This window comes from Anopheles arabiensis, chromosome 3 (assembly GCF_016920715.1).
Source record: "Anopheles arabiensis isolate DONGOLA chromosome 3, AaraD3, whole genome shotgun sequence".
NCBI lineage: Eukaryota > Metazoa > Arthropoda > Insecta > Diptera > Culicidae > Anopheles > Anopheles arabiensis.
Genome location: NC_053518.1, coordinates 25,505,383 through 25,522,917, shown reverse-complemented (window position 1 = coordinate 25,522,917; position 17,535 = coordinate 25,505,383). Strand labels below are relative to the sequence as shown.

At 47.5% G+C, this 17,535-nt stretch overlaps 1 protein-coding gene across 3 annotated transcripts in view; it reads left to right on the top strand.

The window, feature by feature from the left end:
• LOC120901567 (protein O-mannosyl-transferase TMTC2) overlaps positions 1-17,535 on the top strand; it is a 157,725-nt gene that overhangs the window by 83,363 nt on the left and 56,827 nt on the right. For all 3 annotated transcript variants that reach the window (XM_040309604.1, XM_040309607.1, XM_040309606.1), the window contains one exon: positions 1,183-2,986. In XM_040309604.1, the coding sequence (XP_040165538.1) occupies positions 1,183-2,986 (1,804 nt within the window). The remainder of the gene's footprint in view (positions 1-1,182; positions 2,987-17,535) is intronic.

The window sequence follows — 17,535 nt, the reverse complement described above, 5'->3', positions numbered from 1 at the left end:
GTCCTTTCCCATCATATTCCATTAGCGTGATCGCCATTCCTGTCGACTGCATCGAGTGGCGTCGCCGTCGGGCATCGAAAAGCACCGAATGCGAAGAATTCTAGCCACCGCTCCACCATCAATCGATTACCTGTTTTGCTCCTCTCCTCGACATGGCAGCTAGCTGCCAGAGGGCAAACACAGCGAAAGCCAAGATGGGGCTCGATGGTTCTCAAGATGGCACTAAGAAAACTGCTACTGCTGCTGCTGCTGCTGGCCACTTTGACACTCCAATCGAGGTGGGGGTTGTGAGCGGAGATGATGGAGAAATATGTCGCAAATAAAAATCTACTTGAGCACAAACATTGACTCCGTAATAGAATAATCCAAACCGAGATGCTGGGCGGCCATCTCGCACGTCTACCTTGCGACAAGGGCACATTATTGGCTGTATAAATGCGTTGCCAGACTGCTGCTCCGCTTCACCACCAGTTGGCTGGCGTGGAAGCATCTCCATCATCCTCCGGCACGAGGATGAAGAATCTTTTTATTCCTCCATTATGAACCCATCAAAAGTCAATGATCCTCGGCGACGTTTGTAGTCGTCGTAGTCGTCGCCGGCATCGTGTCTCTGTTTGGTAGCCAGTAACTAATTCTTTTGCTCCTCCAACTCTTGCTCGCTCGCTCGCTACACCCAAGATGAGCATCCAATATACATGCCAAAGTTGCCACGTGGCTGTGGTTGGATGATTTATTTACGCTTTAATTAAGGCTGCATAAATAATGCACGACAGAGTGGGTTCTGTTGTCGATTTCTTTCTCTCCCCTCCAGTGCTACTTAGTTTGCCGCAACCGAGCTTTTGTAATATGTATGCGCGGTCACGGAAAGCTTAATTAGAGCGGGCTCTTGCGCATCTCGGCGAGTGTCGGCTGTGTGGCCCTTGCTCATCTCAAGCCAATCTCAGAAAAGGGCAAAGTTGAGAAAAGTACAGCTCTCCCAGTTCCATTACAGTTACCCGCCGGTTCCATTCCCGTGCATTCTTACAAGATGCGACCGGGTGCTGCTTTCCAGACGCCAGCGTGTTTATTGTTTCGCTTACAAAGTTGATCCAAAATTGCACCTTTCAGTTTATTTGCTCAAATGAAAACCGTTCTTCCGGACACACTAATCCAACGCTCTCTATCTTCTCCACATCTCCACAGCACCGGGCCCGGAGTCTCGGCATCATTGCGCTGTCACTCGCCTTCATCGTCCACTGCCGACTAACGCTGCCCCGGCCGGCAACGCTCTTCTCCACCGCCGACAATCCGACAGCCCGTAGCGGCTCGCTGTGGACGCGCTTTCTCACCTTCACCTACCTGCCGGTGGTCAACTTCAAGCTGCTGCTGCTACCGGACGTGCTCAGCTTCGACTGGGGCATGGACGCGATACCGCGCCTCGGTACCGTGTGCGACCGTAAGGTGGCACTGGCTGCCCTCTTCTATCTGGCGTTCGGGTGGGCATTGTGGTCCAGCTGCCGGGCGCTCGTCAACCGGCAGCAGACGCCCGTACGTCCATCGGGATCGAAGACAACCCCCAGCGCCAGCAGCTTCAACCGCAAGCTTGCGAACAAACTGAACCTGGCCCGGTTGCGTGCCGGTGAGGAAGGTTCCAGTGTGCCCTCCCTGCCCGTGGTGCAGCTGGACGACCGGGAAAATGGTGGTGATGGTGATGGTGGTGGTGGTGGCTGTGCACTATGCAAGCAGGATGCCGGGCTGCATCACACAAGCTCCTGCCGGACGCTGCACAACAACAACGGCCTGTCGTCCATCATGTGCGGGTGTGGCTACGCGCCGGAATACAAATATTTATCACTGGCCGCGCCCTCCCAGCTGGCCAGCTACTTCTGCCGGACGGCCGGCTCTAGCAGCAGCAGCAGCAGTAAAGGCACTGTGCGTACCACCACCAACAACAACGACAGTGCCAGCATCAACTACAACCAGAGCTTCCAGGGTGCGGTGGTCGGCAAGAAGTTCGCCTGCCACTGGCCGCTCGGGACGGTCGGTGACGGAGCGACGTCCCTGGCGTCCAAGGAGAAGCCGTTCCCGTTCACCACACTGCTCACGGCTCCGGCGGACATGTGTTCTCCCTCCCTGTCCTCGTCCTCCTATACCTCATCTTCCTCGTCGTCATCCTCCTCCTCCTCCACCAGTTCGTCCTGTGCGTCCTCGGTGCGCGGTGACAGTGCGGACGGGTTGACGGACGAGCCGTGCCTGCCGGATGAGGGCAGCTCGCTGCACAACTCGCCCGCCGCCGCACTGCTCATGTCCGTGGCGCTGCTCACACTGCCCTTCCTGCCCGCCAGCAATCTGCTCTTCTACGTGGGCTTTGTCGTCGCCGAGCGAATCCTGTACCTGCCCAGCGTTGGCTACTGTCTGCTGGTTGGGCTCGGCGCTGGAGCTCTGATTGATGGTGGCGGCGGTGGCCGTTCGTCCCCAGCATCCGGCTCCTCGATCAGCGGAAAACTTTCGAGCTACGGTCGCGGTGGTAGGCGAAACGGGCCGCCGGCCCGTTGGCTCGGTACGTTCGTGCGCAAGTGTTTGAGTGCCCTGGTGCCTCCCGGTGATCGCTCCGGCGGGGGTGCAGTGTGTAGTGATGGTGCTGCGGTGCGTGATGATGCCAGCGGTAGCATTCACCGTACGGCCAGTGATAATGGTAGCGGTGTTAGTGGCCGGTACGGCAAGTTCCAACGCACCAACGGAATGGTTGCGCCCAGTGTCAGTGTGCAAGCTGTTAGTGGTGGTGGTGGTAGCGTGTCATGCAAAGCTTCCCGGCCGGCCACAGCCAGTAGGGGTGGCCGTGCGGGCCGGAGCACGAAACCGTTCGGCCCGCGGCGCCGACAGCTCGTGCTCGTGTGCGTCTGTTTGCTGCTGATCGCGTACAGCGCCAAAACGGTGCGCCGCAATCGGGACTGGGCGGACGAGGAAAGCCTGTTCCGTAGCGCTGTCGCGGTCAATCCCCCGAAAGGTAGGTAGAAAATGCCCCTAAAAAAACACCATTTTGTGAACCCTTTTTCAAAAAAAAAACTTCAAGGTTCTTTTTGCGGAAATTTCCGGCCGTTTGCGTTCAAGTGTCACACATAAAGACGAACGCGCGGCACGATAAAAGATAAATTTTAACGTTTTTCTTCCTCTTTTTTGTTGCCCTTTCCAACATTCTCGAAACACAGGCTAGGAGGCGTTTGCTTCCATCGTGAAGTGTCCTGTCCCCTCCTTATGTGCGCTTTAAGCAGTGCCGCTCGCGCCCATTGACATAAGCATTTTATGAGAGTTTAAAGTGATTCAAGCGTGTACACCGAGCGTATTTATGGTGCCCGCGGAAGCGGGAGTTGTCTGCTGGGTGGGTTTAAAAAATTTACAATCATCCAACACGCAACCCCGGGTTGGGAAGACGGCGAGCTTTGGTGTACGTTGCTGGCCATCATGGGTTTTTTGTTAGCGTACTGCGACAAAGAAAAAGGCTCGATTTAATGGCGGGTGTGTGTTTAAAAAGCCGAGAAAGAGCGAGAGGGATCTAACAGAAGCTCCATTAAACAGTGAAGGCTAGCCGGGTAGGAAGAGCAATGTTATATGGCACAGATAACATTATGTGATGTTCAAAAAAGGGGGAGCAGAGAAAAAAAACAAGTCACCCCAGCCCGACGACAAACGATCATTTGCGCGGAGATAAATAAGCCTAAGCACACCCGGGCCCACGCGGCGCAAATACACACAAGCGCACCAGAGGCGCGCTGGCATAATGGGATGTAAACTTTAGTGGAATTTGTGACCCTCCGTTCCTTCACCCACAGTCACCCTCCCCCGCTCGCTTTGGGCAAACATAGGGCCTGTGCGATCTCGCGGATGGGATCTAAATTCAATCTCCGCCGTTTGTCCATTCGTCGCAATGGAATGGGAAAATTAAATTGAATTGTCTCAGACCATGTGACAGCTGGAACATATCGGTCGTTGGAAAAAGCGCAAAAGAAATAGTGCAGGAGGAGCACTGCTTTTAAAGAGAAACATTTTAAGGGTCAAATTAAATTGTCCTAGCGTCAAAAATACAAACAAGTACACAGCAAGTGATGTGCACAAAAGGGCCGAATTGTGTTTCTGCTTCAATAAATGTCAACCAAACCGTCAACCGATTGTGATGCGACCGAAGGCACACAAACACACACTCACGGAAGCCTTCCATTTCAATCAGTGTGGGCGATTTATTCTTCGGCTTTTCTGACAAAAAGCTCCAAAAGAAGCTTCTGCGCCATTTGCGTGCTTCTAACACGCACGGGAATCGTCGTTCTGTGAATCGCACCATGTGTTACCAACGTCCCACACACACACACACCAGCAGCTAGCTCTGTTAGCGAAAATGATTTCGCTGGTGTACGAAATCTGCCTCCAAACAAAGCTCCCGGCAGCAAAAAGATGCACAAAGCCGCAGAAATCATTCGCTCGGAAGGCACTGACATCATTCTCTGCAGCACTCCCCCGTTTCCGTCTCGAGTGCAGTAAGCCTTCCTGGGGAAAGGGCTTGGTGCTATTTTTCGCCCGGCCGAGCTTACCGAAAGAACGCTCAAGTGTCTTTGCAAGGTGAGGTGAAAATTGATTGACTTTTTGGAGGCGAGGAAAGGTAAGATGGAGAGAAGTATTTGGGTAAAGCAAAGCGACGGTAGTGGCTTAACCGGGTAATGGGCCGGCATAAATCAGGATGGTTAGCGATGGGCCACATCAGCATCAGTCGGTGGTGGTGTTGGTGAGAAAGAAAAATGAAGCCGCTTTCGTGGTTTCATGGGAACATTTTTTACGGAGTTTGCAGGCGTTTTGAAAGAGTGTAGACGTATGTAGCAGATTGGTGTGTTCGAGAAGGTGTGGTTAAGAGATTGGAAAGCCTAAGACAAGGTTTTTTTTGGTCTGTATATTTATAGTTTAAATATTGTTCACTCTTAGGTACTCCTTTAATTATTTTTTGACAATTGAAGCCTTTGTCGCTTAACATTGCTTCAACGTTGCCAAATTTTGAGGATGTTTGCCGTTGTATCGAAAATTGCTAATCGGAATTGCTCTAAAACATTTGACTTAATTTCCAGTGAGAAATTGGTAGAATAGAAATATTAATTTAACATATATACAAACATCAATGCCGTAGAGCAAAAACCTTGAGATATGCGGTCCAAAATCATTGGATTCATTCAAAAATCCGTTGAAATTTTGACAGAATTTGGAGTTTTTCCTATGCTACTGCTTGGGAAGTTACCAATAAAATTAAAGAATTATTTCAAATAACAACTCTTAAAAAAGCTAAATTAAAATCTACACTTTTTGCTCTGTCCAGTTCCGTTTTGAGAATGTAATTTAAATTAACTTCCATCCACCATTGCCACCATCACAGCTAATCAGTGAAAAACACATAATCTGCAGGAGCTACCAACAGTAGCCAACAGTGTGACGCCCGGCAAACGAGGTGCCCGGTTAATGTGGTGGTGCATACTTTATGAAATAATAAATCTGAATCCGGCATCCTAATTGATTAATCACACTCCCAAGCTAGCCAGCAAGCCCGGTGGGAAGCTCGGGGAAAAAAGGGATAATCAGCATGAAAACGAAAACGGTCGTTACACATTACCGCTGTCCATTGCCGGACCATTTGCGTGAGTGTAACAAGTAGCGATTGGGCCAATGCGGCAGTGAGTAGGAAAAACGAATGGTATCAAAACACACCAAAAGGGCAAAAAATATGATAAATTACCAACTGACCACCAACAGACTGGTATTTATGGGCAGTGTGTGTGTGATTGTATTTTTTCCTCCGTCGCTCCATTCCTTGGAAAACTGATAAATGACAGCTCAAAGTTTAATGTTTTTCGCTTTTTTTTCGCTGCTGCCTGTTCGCTGTTCACAGTTTGCCCGAGGAATGACATCTGAATGATTCCCAGCTTTGAGCCCGGTCAACCAAACCAAGTGGATGGACGGTTGAAGCGCTCCCTGCGCTGTCTCGGCGCTTACAAGTGCTTGGATTATAGTGTGTACATGATTTGTCATTTTAGTGACCAACGATCTTCAGCAGCAGCGCTCCAGACGTCGATGCTTCAGGCTGGTACGCCTAGGCTACGCTTAATGTTGGCACCATTATGCTGGCCGGTGTCAAATACATGAGACCACACAAAACACTTCGACACGCGGCCATAAAACGACGCTGGTCAGGTCGGGGTGTCGTTTGGCGTGACGTGGCAATCGCGTGGAACACGGACGGGCGCTGTTAAGCTGATGCCTGTGGCGCGAGGATTAACGATTTCGGAATCCGATGAGGAGGAGCAAAAAAGTCAGTGACAAGACAAGGTCATCTTTTACACTCACTTCATGGGCTCGTCAAGAGGATAATATTATCCATGAGTCACGTGAGTAATAATTGTTAGTGGAGGTTGTAACGCGAGCTTTGGATTAAAAGCATAGACAGCCATCATCCCCGGCGTGCTATTCGGATGTCAAAGCGACTGTTTTTTGTTGAAAAAAAAGACGTTTAGCAAGTGATAGGTCGTGGCATGTATAATTCCAAAAAATTTTGTTTAATATCCTGTCTACTGTTTATTTGTAAAATCAATCATTAAAGCGATTTTTCAATACGATTCTTCACGTTCAATATCGAAAATACTACCTACCAGGCAACATGTGAAGCACCATGATTGAACTCTCCGGTTCGCAGTGCACTGCTGTCACGCCTGGAACCTGGTAACGATGTGACGGCAAACCATTTTTCCGTGTCGTTTGTCAACCAACCGTAGGCTTTGTTCAGCTGGTGGGCTGTGATGAAGGGAAAACAAACGCATCGAAGATCGGTCCCAGATCGAAATCATGCAGAGAAGAAGCAACTCAACTCCGGTAAGCTGGAAAACAACCGCAGCCACCGCAGCAACCTGCAGTGCAACTACTCCACACAGCTCACAGTGCTTCAATCATTATTATTTCACAATCGTGCACCATCGCGCTGTGATTTAATGCACTGCACATCCGACTCCAGGTTCCGGTGGCGCAGTACGCGAACAGATCGATCACTCTTGGGCTCGCTCGGTCGCTCAAAAAAGGTGACAGCCTCTGTGCGTGCTGTGTGCTTGACCTCATGGATGCCAGACATCAGACACGGCGTCAATATGCTTGACCACCCGATGAGTTCGGTTCGTGCCAGTGCCTAGACGGTGTGCAGATCTCGCTCTCCAGTACAATCCCTCCCATAGCCCCCGCCCCAAAAACCCTCCCAGTGAAGATTACTTCGGCCGTTACTTTTGAAGCGCCGGCTGATGGACTTTCTGACGTCCTTTCTGACACGCTCCCCATGATTGGATGAGTTTCATGTCGTTAGCTACGGGTTAGCTTCACTGCGGTATGAGACAATCCGTCCCAACTCACACACACACACACCATATGCTTGAAAACCACTCAAACCAATCCAGCAGCTGAAGCAACAGACGGAACCTTTCCATGCCCGTGCCTGCGGGAGAGAGAAAATCAATTAACAGCAAGGGCGCAAATGCACCCCACCTCGGGTGGATTCGTCACCCGCGTCACCCAAAAAACCATGTGACATTCCTGGTTCACGGGCGCATCCAATCGGCGTCCCGTCGATTCGTCGGTCCGCGCCCGACAAGCCGGGTCACGACCGTCAACATCGTCATCGTTGTCAACGATGTCCGGGAGAGTGAGTGTGTGTGTGATTTCTACGCACACAGCGCAGACAACAAAAAAGGGTACTGCCAGCCCTGGCAGAAAATGCAATGTCCTAAGGCTCTGCGCAGCGCCAGCAACGTCATGGTTGGTTTGGTGGCGTTTGGAACACACACACACTGACAGGCACAGAATACTAGCTCGAGCCGAGCTGATGTATTTGACAGTTTATGTCTTCGTCAGCGGGTGCCTGTCAGACAGCCCGACAGGGATGGTGTACGCCATCTGCCCGGGCTATGGCCACCGTCACCGAGGGTGACGGTTAATGATGGTGCATACGAGCAATGGGAAGATCCCTCCGGTTGAAGGGCTTACTGGGGCTCAAATTTATGACTACAGATTGATATGGCGGCACGGTGGCGGTGTGCAGATGAAAAACTCCTCGCAGTCGAGCAAGACAAGAAAAAATACTCATAGGTCTGAGACTAACTCCATACTCATAACTCACGATCGACTTATAAAATACAATTTAAAGAGAGCAAATTCTTTAAAACCCGGAGATATCTTCATCATTCTGCTGGCACTGACGTACAACAAGTCACGATTACCTTAATCCTTTAGGTAAGAATCGCTCTTCCAGGGGAAGAGCTTCACCTAATATCAACCAATCTTTATCCCGAGAGCATAATGATGACTTGGTGACGCATCACTTCCCATACTTCACCGGAGCAGCTCTATGGAGCCACTCGACTCGGCAGTGAATTTGATTTTTTTATCCACTCGACTCGCTCACACACACTATATCACTGTGAGCTTATTTATATCTTTTACTAGATTTTATTTCCCAACTTCTAGTTTGGAGCTACGCTGCTCACCTATATACTGGAATGTTCTCAGCCCTCATGCACGCTCGTGTTGAACAAAGTCACTGAAGTGTATTTTTGTAGGTAAAATGGAAGCAGGAAGAAAAAAGAAACACGTTTCACTACCGAGAACTCTGAGGTGTCACTTTGCTGCCATTTGGTTTCTCACGGCACTTGTTGCCCTGCGACCTCGACAGCATGCAGAGTGTATCTGTGTGTGTCTTCGTACCGAGTTTGCAATCATATTTTTCCAGTCAATGTACTTTCAATATTATAATCCACTCGAAGCTCGAAAATGTGATGATGCTACAACGACCGGGGGTTGAAATTCAATTCGATGTCACAGAGTGCGAGAGCGTGTGCAATGTCTCAAGTGCCCGTTATGGGTTCGTAATGCTTTTCGGAACTTTCCCTTCCAGCGGGAAGCAATAAGCAAAGGCAGGGCGTGGAGTTGCCGGAGAGAGAGAGAGTGTGCGGTAGGATTAAATCCTACGAGCGAATCATTCGACGCTTGCCTTCGCTTGTGGTCCTGGGTGTTGGTGCTTGCATTTCCTGCATTTCCTGGAAAATGTTGCATTTCCTACAATTCCCACGCGGCTGTTGATCTTCTACCGGAGGTCCTGATCTATCGCTGGTCTCGGTGACATGTAACTTCCGTGTCAAGCACCTGTCAAGTGAATGTACATAGTGATTGCTCGATGGAATAGCTTTTTTATAGATGGAATAGTGATGTGGAGGGTTAGTGCTAAAGCTTACTGCTGTGGAATGAAGCTAGAAAGCACCATTGGGAATGTAAGAATTAAAGTCTCAAGATTGGAAAAACTTTCAAAGGGTGCGAGAGAAGTATTTATAAATCAGAAAAAGAGGTAAAAATACAGCAGGAAATAAGCTCCTTTCCTCAAGCCAACTTAAAGCACGTGTTTTCGACAAACTCCGATCAATGACCTACCTCTAGCCGATTCCAATTTCACCCGGAACTCCGGACAAACTAAACGAAAAACTGCGGGTACAACACACTCCCCAGAGGGCACGTTTGGTCTTGACTTTCTAGCCGCCTTCCGCCCATTTGTGCAATCGATTCTGCCTCCTTTCGAATCCTCCAGTTGCGTCACGTCCTCACCGGGCAGAGTAATTTCCCATTAAAGCACCAACAAAATAAAACGAAAACAGAGCGACGCTGATTCTTGCACCATCCACTGTTACCGCCTCCTAGGCAGTGGGAAGAGAGAAAAAAAAACCCGACCATGTGTAACTAACGGCGAACTGCCGCAGTGCCGTCGCATAGCCCCAATGGTTCTATGGCTCCGAGGCACCACCCAGCCAGAACCCATCGATGCGACAACGATCGAACGGTCGTACTCAGCCACCTTCCATGCCGAAGGGCTGAACTTTTGCGCTGAGTTGCACTTTGGCCCGGCAAAAAGGGACGGATGATGGCGGGTTTTTTCCGGTGTGTGTGTGTGTGTGTGTGTGTGTGTGTGTGTGTGTGTGTGTGTGTGTGTGTGGATCGTTTCCTTCTAACCGGCACCTCAAACCGCCCGGATGTCGTACCGGTGAAGGTTGTGTGCGGTAGTTTCTATGGTTTTGTTCGTGGTAGAACCACACTTGGACACAAACACGCACACACACACGGTACACCCTTTACGTAATTGTGGTTTTGGCACAGCCTTGGTCAGACGCCTTTTTATTAGTTTATCGATGGTGCGATGAGCTCATTTGAATTTTATCGATATCGTTTTGGCTGGTTGTGGTTATTATGGGATGTGAGTGTGTGTGTGTTTGTATGTATGTATGTTTTATCTTTTTTTATCCCAGGACGCAATCAAAACGCAACACCATACAGACGACAGACGTGTGTAGTTGTGCTGAGGAATAACAGAAATTCAGGGAATTATGCTTAGCGTACCGGAGCGTACCGGGAAATTGAAATAGCACTCAAATGCGGGAGGTATGGAAACCTCAAATTTCCCCCCTCCGGCAAGGTATGAATTGGCATGGAAAACAAGTTGCAGAGGGAAAGTTTTGGCTCGTACGATTAGTGGCCGAAGAATCGCGCCGGAACTGGGTTCGTTTACGGGAACTAGAATCGGTTGAAGTTAGTTTTCGTGAGGGATTATCAGTGTAAGTGGACAGATTATCATTCTATTAGTGGCGTTAGCTGCTAGTATCTGAGGCAGTGGTGCTTATTATGATAAAAGTGTTGGAGTGTAGTTTGTACGGGTGTTGTCAACCTGTACCTCTTACCTGTAGGACGCCAAAGACATGGATGAGCGAAGGGAAATTCTTCTTCAGAAGTTACCATTGTGATTTTTAAGGCTCTGAGGGGGCAATAAAAGGATCTAACAATGTTTGACTGTGTACTTTGGACGCCTTTGAATGTTACAATATTTTGAGCACAATATCAATTTGAAAGGCAACTCAAAGTATAACAACGAATTATCTCTTTTCAGTGAAAAATCAACCGACACAAGGATTAGTGCAACTCTTGCCAAATCCTGCGAGCCATTATCAAAATCCGCTAGATTACAGCAGAATTCAATTAAGCATCATAAATTCGCGACGATTACACTGCACGTTGATTTCCGTGCACCAAACGCTTGCCCTCTAATCGAGCTGCAAACAAGCTTACTGTCGAGCGGGACCAACCGGCCATTGGGGAAGGGCGTGAAAAATACATATGTTATCCCGTCTCGTGGAATTCATAATCTCACACTAATGATCCTAATTCGTAAAGGCACTGGCAGCAGCAGGAATTCTGGTGAAACCGCACCGAGGCGCGCCGAACCGTTCTCGCGGGCGTATATCATGTAACCTATTAACCAGGCCCGTGCGATAGTAATAGACACCATCACAAAGACCGTGGTAATGGCAGCTCAGGCTAGATATACCATACCAGACACATTCTCACACGTACATTCGCACTCCTCCCCCTTCTGTAGCGTTTCCACGCCATTAGAACGTAATCACCTACTTTTCTCCAGCATAATCCTTCGCTCATTCTGTGTACGTGCACGGCATCAATGTGCGATCGATTATTAATATACACAGATTCAACCCTGACCGTTGAATATGTTCGATCGATCCCTGCCCCTGCTGTTAGCAGAGGGTATTGGAAACGAGCCCAAACCACTCATTAGTGGCTGGGAGAGCAAATTGATTAAAGGTACAAATTATCTAAATCAAAACCATTTACCACGTGCTCGCGCAGAGACGGTGCAATGGGTACGGTGTGAAGTGAAGCCGTTCCGATCCGGACACATAATCTAGTCAGAAACGTGTCTCGACATGCTTTTTTCGGTTTGTAGAGTCGAAATGGAAAGAGCAAAAAAAAAGACATAAAAACAACTCGATCTTTGCTGCTCGAAAAGCACACCAGCTTAATCGACTCGTTTATTAGCTCTGTAACGGTGCGCTTTCCACAAAGCTGGCCGGACTCTCCGATTCGGCAAACGAACTCGCTTGCCCATAAAAAATGGGCAGAAATCACATCTTTCCTTTCCTTCGGTGCCTCAGTATCTACCAATTTGTGCACAGGATGATAGGAAGAAAGTTCATCCTCACACACTCGCACATATAAAACGGCTAAACCCTTTTGAAGGTAGTGCCAGGATTTAGTACCATAGGTCTCATCTCCGTAGCATATAAGCACGCATTCATGCTGCTATCTATCTACACTCTCCTTCCTGGTGAAACGAGGACACGAGGATCTAGCTTTATATATTTTTTGCTCCCTCAACCTGGACGGAAATTGTGAAGTCGCTTTACCAAACCAAAATCCTTCCGGTGCAGCTACTGGTCTCTGCAGCCACCACTACTAGCTGCTACTAACTTCTGCTGCTTGATATTGCATGAAAAAAAGCATCATCATAACGGTTGACTGTGCCGTTTTTTCCCGTCTCTGTGTGTGTGCGTCGTGCACCAAAACTGAAACCGAACCGGTACCGACCTGCGACACGCGGCACTCCGGAAATGAAGATATTTATCCATCCCGTCTGCCAGAATTGCTTTTTTTTTGCTGAGGTGGGGAGGGTTTTGGGTAGGATGTATCCGTTTTTTTTCGTTGGTGGTATTTTTTATTAACTTCTCCTTCCTATCCTGTGTATTATTGGGTTTGGTTGGGTGCATTTGTGTGTATGTGTCTGCTGGGTTTGAAGAGGATGTAGCATTTAGGCACCTTATGGAGCCTGAGAACTCCAAAAGCGATAGTGAATATGTGCTTTTGTCATCTTATTTTTCATTCTTTGTTGTATAAAAGTGCAAACGTTCAACTAAAATACTAAAACACTGAAACAAGTTGGCAAAAAACCGTACTGTGTTGAAAAATAACAAAACAAAGCAGCAAACCTTTAATCCGCTTTACCCTGCAATAAGCGAATAATGCCATTACCTCATCAAATATCGTGCGCAACACCGGGAAACCGATTTCCCAAATTGTACCACGAAGGCAAACGCAGTACACCCGTATAACAACAGTGCACAGCACACCAGCACAGACACACAAACGGCAACCTTTATTACGGCCGGTATAGGAAACTAGGGGCGGAAAACATTTTCGCTCCAATTTTCGACTGTTCCAATTGCCCACAAATTTTACCATCCCTCCTTTTCCCTTTATTCCCTTTAACTCTTTCTTCCGCGTTTGTAACACAGGTGTAACAGTATGAGAATGTACCCACCCTCCCTCCCCTCTCCATCCTGCCCCAACCAAGTTACGTTAGTTAGTGGGATAACGGAGCTCGGTTCGCATGCAGCCGGCGGTTTCATTCAGTTGAACGTTTCCGTTCTACTTGCGCTCCTGCTCGCTGTTCCCGCCGACATCAGCGTGGTTCACCTTGGGAACGAGGCGAGGTGTGAAAATAATGTCTGATCAAAGTTGGTTTCATTTCCCCCCTGGGGGCAGGTGCGGAAGCGTATAAAGGTTTCCCCGATTAAGCCGTGCCGTGGAAAGAAACGGATCCTGTCGTGTGGGCAAGAGAGAATGGGAGGCAATGTGAAGGTAATCAGAAAACGAAAAATCTCTTTCCATCGCTTTTTTTGTGTGTGTGCTCCACCCCGTAATGGTACTGACCGCATCCAACCACTTTTGCTCGATTAGGCCCAAGGCAAAGAGAGAGAGAGAGAGAGAGAGAGAGAGAGAGAGAGAGAGAGAGAGATAGAACGAAAAGGAAAGAGTTTGCAGGTTTTTCGTACGGGCCGCACTTGGAAGGTTATATTCTACCTCGAGCGATGGTAAAAGTTGTTCCATCGGCCTTTTTCGCCCATCGACACTGGTTCGGGCCCTGGTAAACATATCACAGAATTTATATCGTTCGTTTTTTTACGCCTCTTCTCCCTGCTACTACTCCTCTTGCTCGGGTTGGTTGGCTGTGGTGTATTTGAGTGTAATTTTTCATCGATGTGGTTTGCGCCGCAATTCTCCGGATGCGCCTCGATATCTCTCTCTGCCTCGGTTGACCGTTCACTTTTGAGGTTGGGTAAAAAAACTGGGCCAGACATAGAATCGGGTGTGAAACCCCAACATCATTGACATTCTCGGAAGGATGGTACGGTTATGAGTAATAGCGTTTGGTTGTGTGTCGTCTTGTTTGATGTGTCACTTTTGAAGCAAAAACGTGCATCAAAATTGTGAAGAGTTCCAAGTAGGTATCGTTTTGAGGTATTAATATGATGAACAATGCAAACTGGGTTAACATTTAATTTTTGATAAAAACGAACATACCTTGGAGTTTGTACTGGTCATGATGATTTGTATGTTCTATATCTTCCACACAAGAACGAGTTGCTACATTCATATCTGGTTTACAAAATAAAACACTTTCCTTTTCCTAACCAACATCTAAAAGCTCATATGATACAGGTCTTTCAATGGATCCTGTGGTCGAGAATGCTACTCCAATACCATTCGCTACATCACACCCTACTTCACACACACCTTCCACCAGTTACAGTTTCGTAGAATTCATACACTCTTTTTTCTGTGAGAAAATAGTTATTTCATCACTTTATAGGGACGATGTTTCCCCTTTTTTTCTCTTCGTCATTGGGGAAACTTCCATTCTCACACTCGCCGGTATTCTGTGTCATCGCAGCTAGATGGGCAAACTTTTCCCTCACTGTCCATTCCCGGGGCGCTCAATGTCCCGCTTTTGTCGATGCCGTGATCAACGCTCTTTAAAAACTCTTCCAAAATTCTAGTTTCACTATCACGGGGACGAGCCAGCATGTGGGGGGAGTGGTGGAAATTATCTCATTCGCTTTGGGGTTGAAAAACGCTTCATTTTTCCCACCGTATCCCCTTTTTCTGTATGGCATTTTGTTTCGATGTTCGGGGGAAGGGTTATAAGCGAACCACTAGGAAACGTTGGTTAGCTGTCAATAACGTTGTTCGGACAACGAGCGTAAAAAAGAGATTGGGGGGGGGGGAACACTCAATAGGCAAAAAGTTAGGAAATATGAAATCGACTCTCAGGCCCGGATCGGTGTGTATTATCAATGATGTAGTGAGTTTTTCCACCGAAACTGGCTATAAAAACCACTGACCCGTTTGGTTCAGGCTCTCCCTTGTTCCCTCTTATACCCCTTCAAAATCAACTTTCTACCGAAAGGATTCCATCGGAGTGCAGTTGGAAAACAAGAGAAATACACCAGAATAGACAAAGAAAGATGAAATGGAAAGCGAAAACCGGTGGAAACAAAACAGAGCGAGAGAGAGAGAAAGTTGAAAAAGAACCGCAGTCGAATAAAAAAATACAACCTCTTGATCACACCGACGACACGGTAAAAGCCGAGACGAGCAATTTCTAGCCCCGTACTGCCGGTAGAAGGTAGTTAATAATTTATGGTTATAAACTTGTCGGAATTATTATGAGCGAATGTCGTGGAATGATTTATGAGGGTAGTTATCGGGGAAGCCGTGTTTTCGTACTTCGTCTTTTCCGGTTCATTCCTGCTATTTTTTCCTGTTTTCTTCTTCCCACCACTACTGTTTGGTGGTGTCTGTGTCCATTCGTGTACGTTTCGAATGCTCAACCCTATTTGCCAGGGTGGTCTGTTTTTCCAGCTCCTGTGTGTGGGAAGGTGAGAGATTGAGTTTGGCTTCACCTATTGAAGGGAAGACTTTGGAGAAGCAGGGGGGAGAAAACGATTTGCTATCTTCTCCTATTGGTAAGCTTTTTGATAATTTCCTACGTTTCTTTTAAAAGGAAAATAGCGCTGGCGTGAGCGTGTGAGACGATAGTGGTTAAACTTTTATGGAGCTAATTTGAGGGCTATATTCGTTTTTTTTCATTGCTCCCCAGCTTTCTATGCTCTAACCTGTTCAATCGATGTTGAGTTTGGAGATTTCCTGGAAGGAAGAGAACATTGCATCGCAATCGAGTGAACTTTTCTCGTTTTCGACATTCTAATGGGAAAGATTAAGCTCTGATAGAAAGGGAATAATTGAAGCTTAAGGGAGCATTATTCAGCTCATAAGAAAGTGATGATGATCATACTAACACACTCTTCAACATACTCAGATGTGCAGAAAATTTTAAAACATAAAGTTAAGGTACTTCAAGTCCTTTTCAGATGGTTTGAAAATAGTTTTGAAATGTTTTCGATTAATCATGAAACAACAGTTTGAATAGCAATACTTGAATCTTTTGACACTATTTATCAAATTGGAACATTATTACTAGAAATTTGGTGCAATACTATACTTCAATTTTGAGATCCAAAGTTGTCCTTTATTCAACTACCCAATAAAAATACGCGAATTGAATCACTTGAACCAAATATTCAACATAAACTCACGTTCACCACTTGCTACAAACATCGGCCGTAAAATTTACTTACGAAATTATTCAATTTCTACGATACAAATCTTCGACGACAGCAGCTGCACTGACAATCGGCTACCGTCAGCTAAACCGCTCGGCCGGTACCGGTGCGCTACCAACAACAACGAGCCTCATTAGCATTGATAAAATTTCCCAAACCCGTCAGCTTGGTGAATGTCTACCGCCACCAACTTCCGCTCCGGTGCCCCTTCCCAGCATCAAACTCCTTCGGGAACGAAATCATCGTTAAATTGAGCGAAAATTCGTCCCCAAATGCTGGAAGGTAGGCTGTAGCGCTGGATGGGAGGAAGAAATCAAAATTCCGCATCGGGTAATGCTTCTTTACCCCACCATTGAACCATCATTTTACTTCGGTAAATATCGGGGCGATGGAAAAGAGGCCACAGCCCTGTGGGACAACAAGTCGTTCCGTTCCCACTGCTCCACCCGGAGGCTGGGAGTAGAAATTGAATCATCGGGAAATGCTAAATCGCAAAATTTTACGCCCGCTTCAGCTGCAAATTTCCGCCGAAAATGTCACCGAAGAAGCTTGGTGACGGTAAGCGGTACTCTTTTATCGAAATTCCTACCGAACGCGTGGAGGACTTTCCCGGGAGTCGACCAATTAGAGTCGATAAATTTTGATTAAAGTCAATTTCACCAATAATGGTACCGTCGGATGGTACCGCTGTTGGGCGATGTCGGATCGGTACCGCGGAAAATGCCGATCAGCAAGTCTAATGAAGTTGCTTTGAGAGTTTTCAATCAAGCAATCAGCGGGATCGAACCGACTGAAACTGGTAGGACAAGGCGCTAGTCACCCTGACGTCCAACAGATGGGGTCGAAGCTTCCAGCTCTAAGGGACGCGCAATGGTGACAGAGAGAGAGAGAGAGGAAAAAAATTGATTCGATATTAAAAATAATGTACATACAAGATTATCTGATCCACGAATTCTTGGACATGGACTGACTCGGCGCACGGTGTAACCAGTGGTGACGGTTTCTTGTTAGTGCCAAAAATGTTTTCTTACAGCAGCTGCTCGGATGTGAACGGAATTCGTAATGATTGGACAAATTTCACATTCATTTTGAAATAAAAAGAAACGTCTAAGAAACGACCGCACAATCTTCTGCGACTTGTTGGAGCTTTTCACATTGCTAGGAAATTGCATGCTTCACATTCAGTCTGTGACAG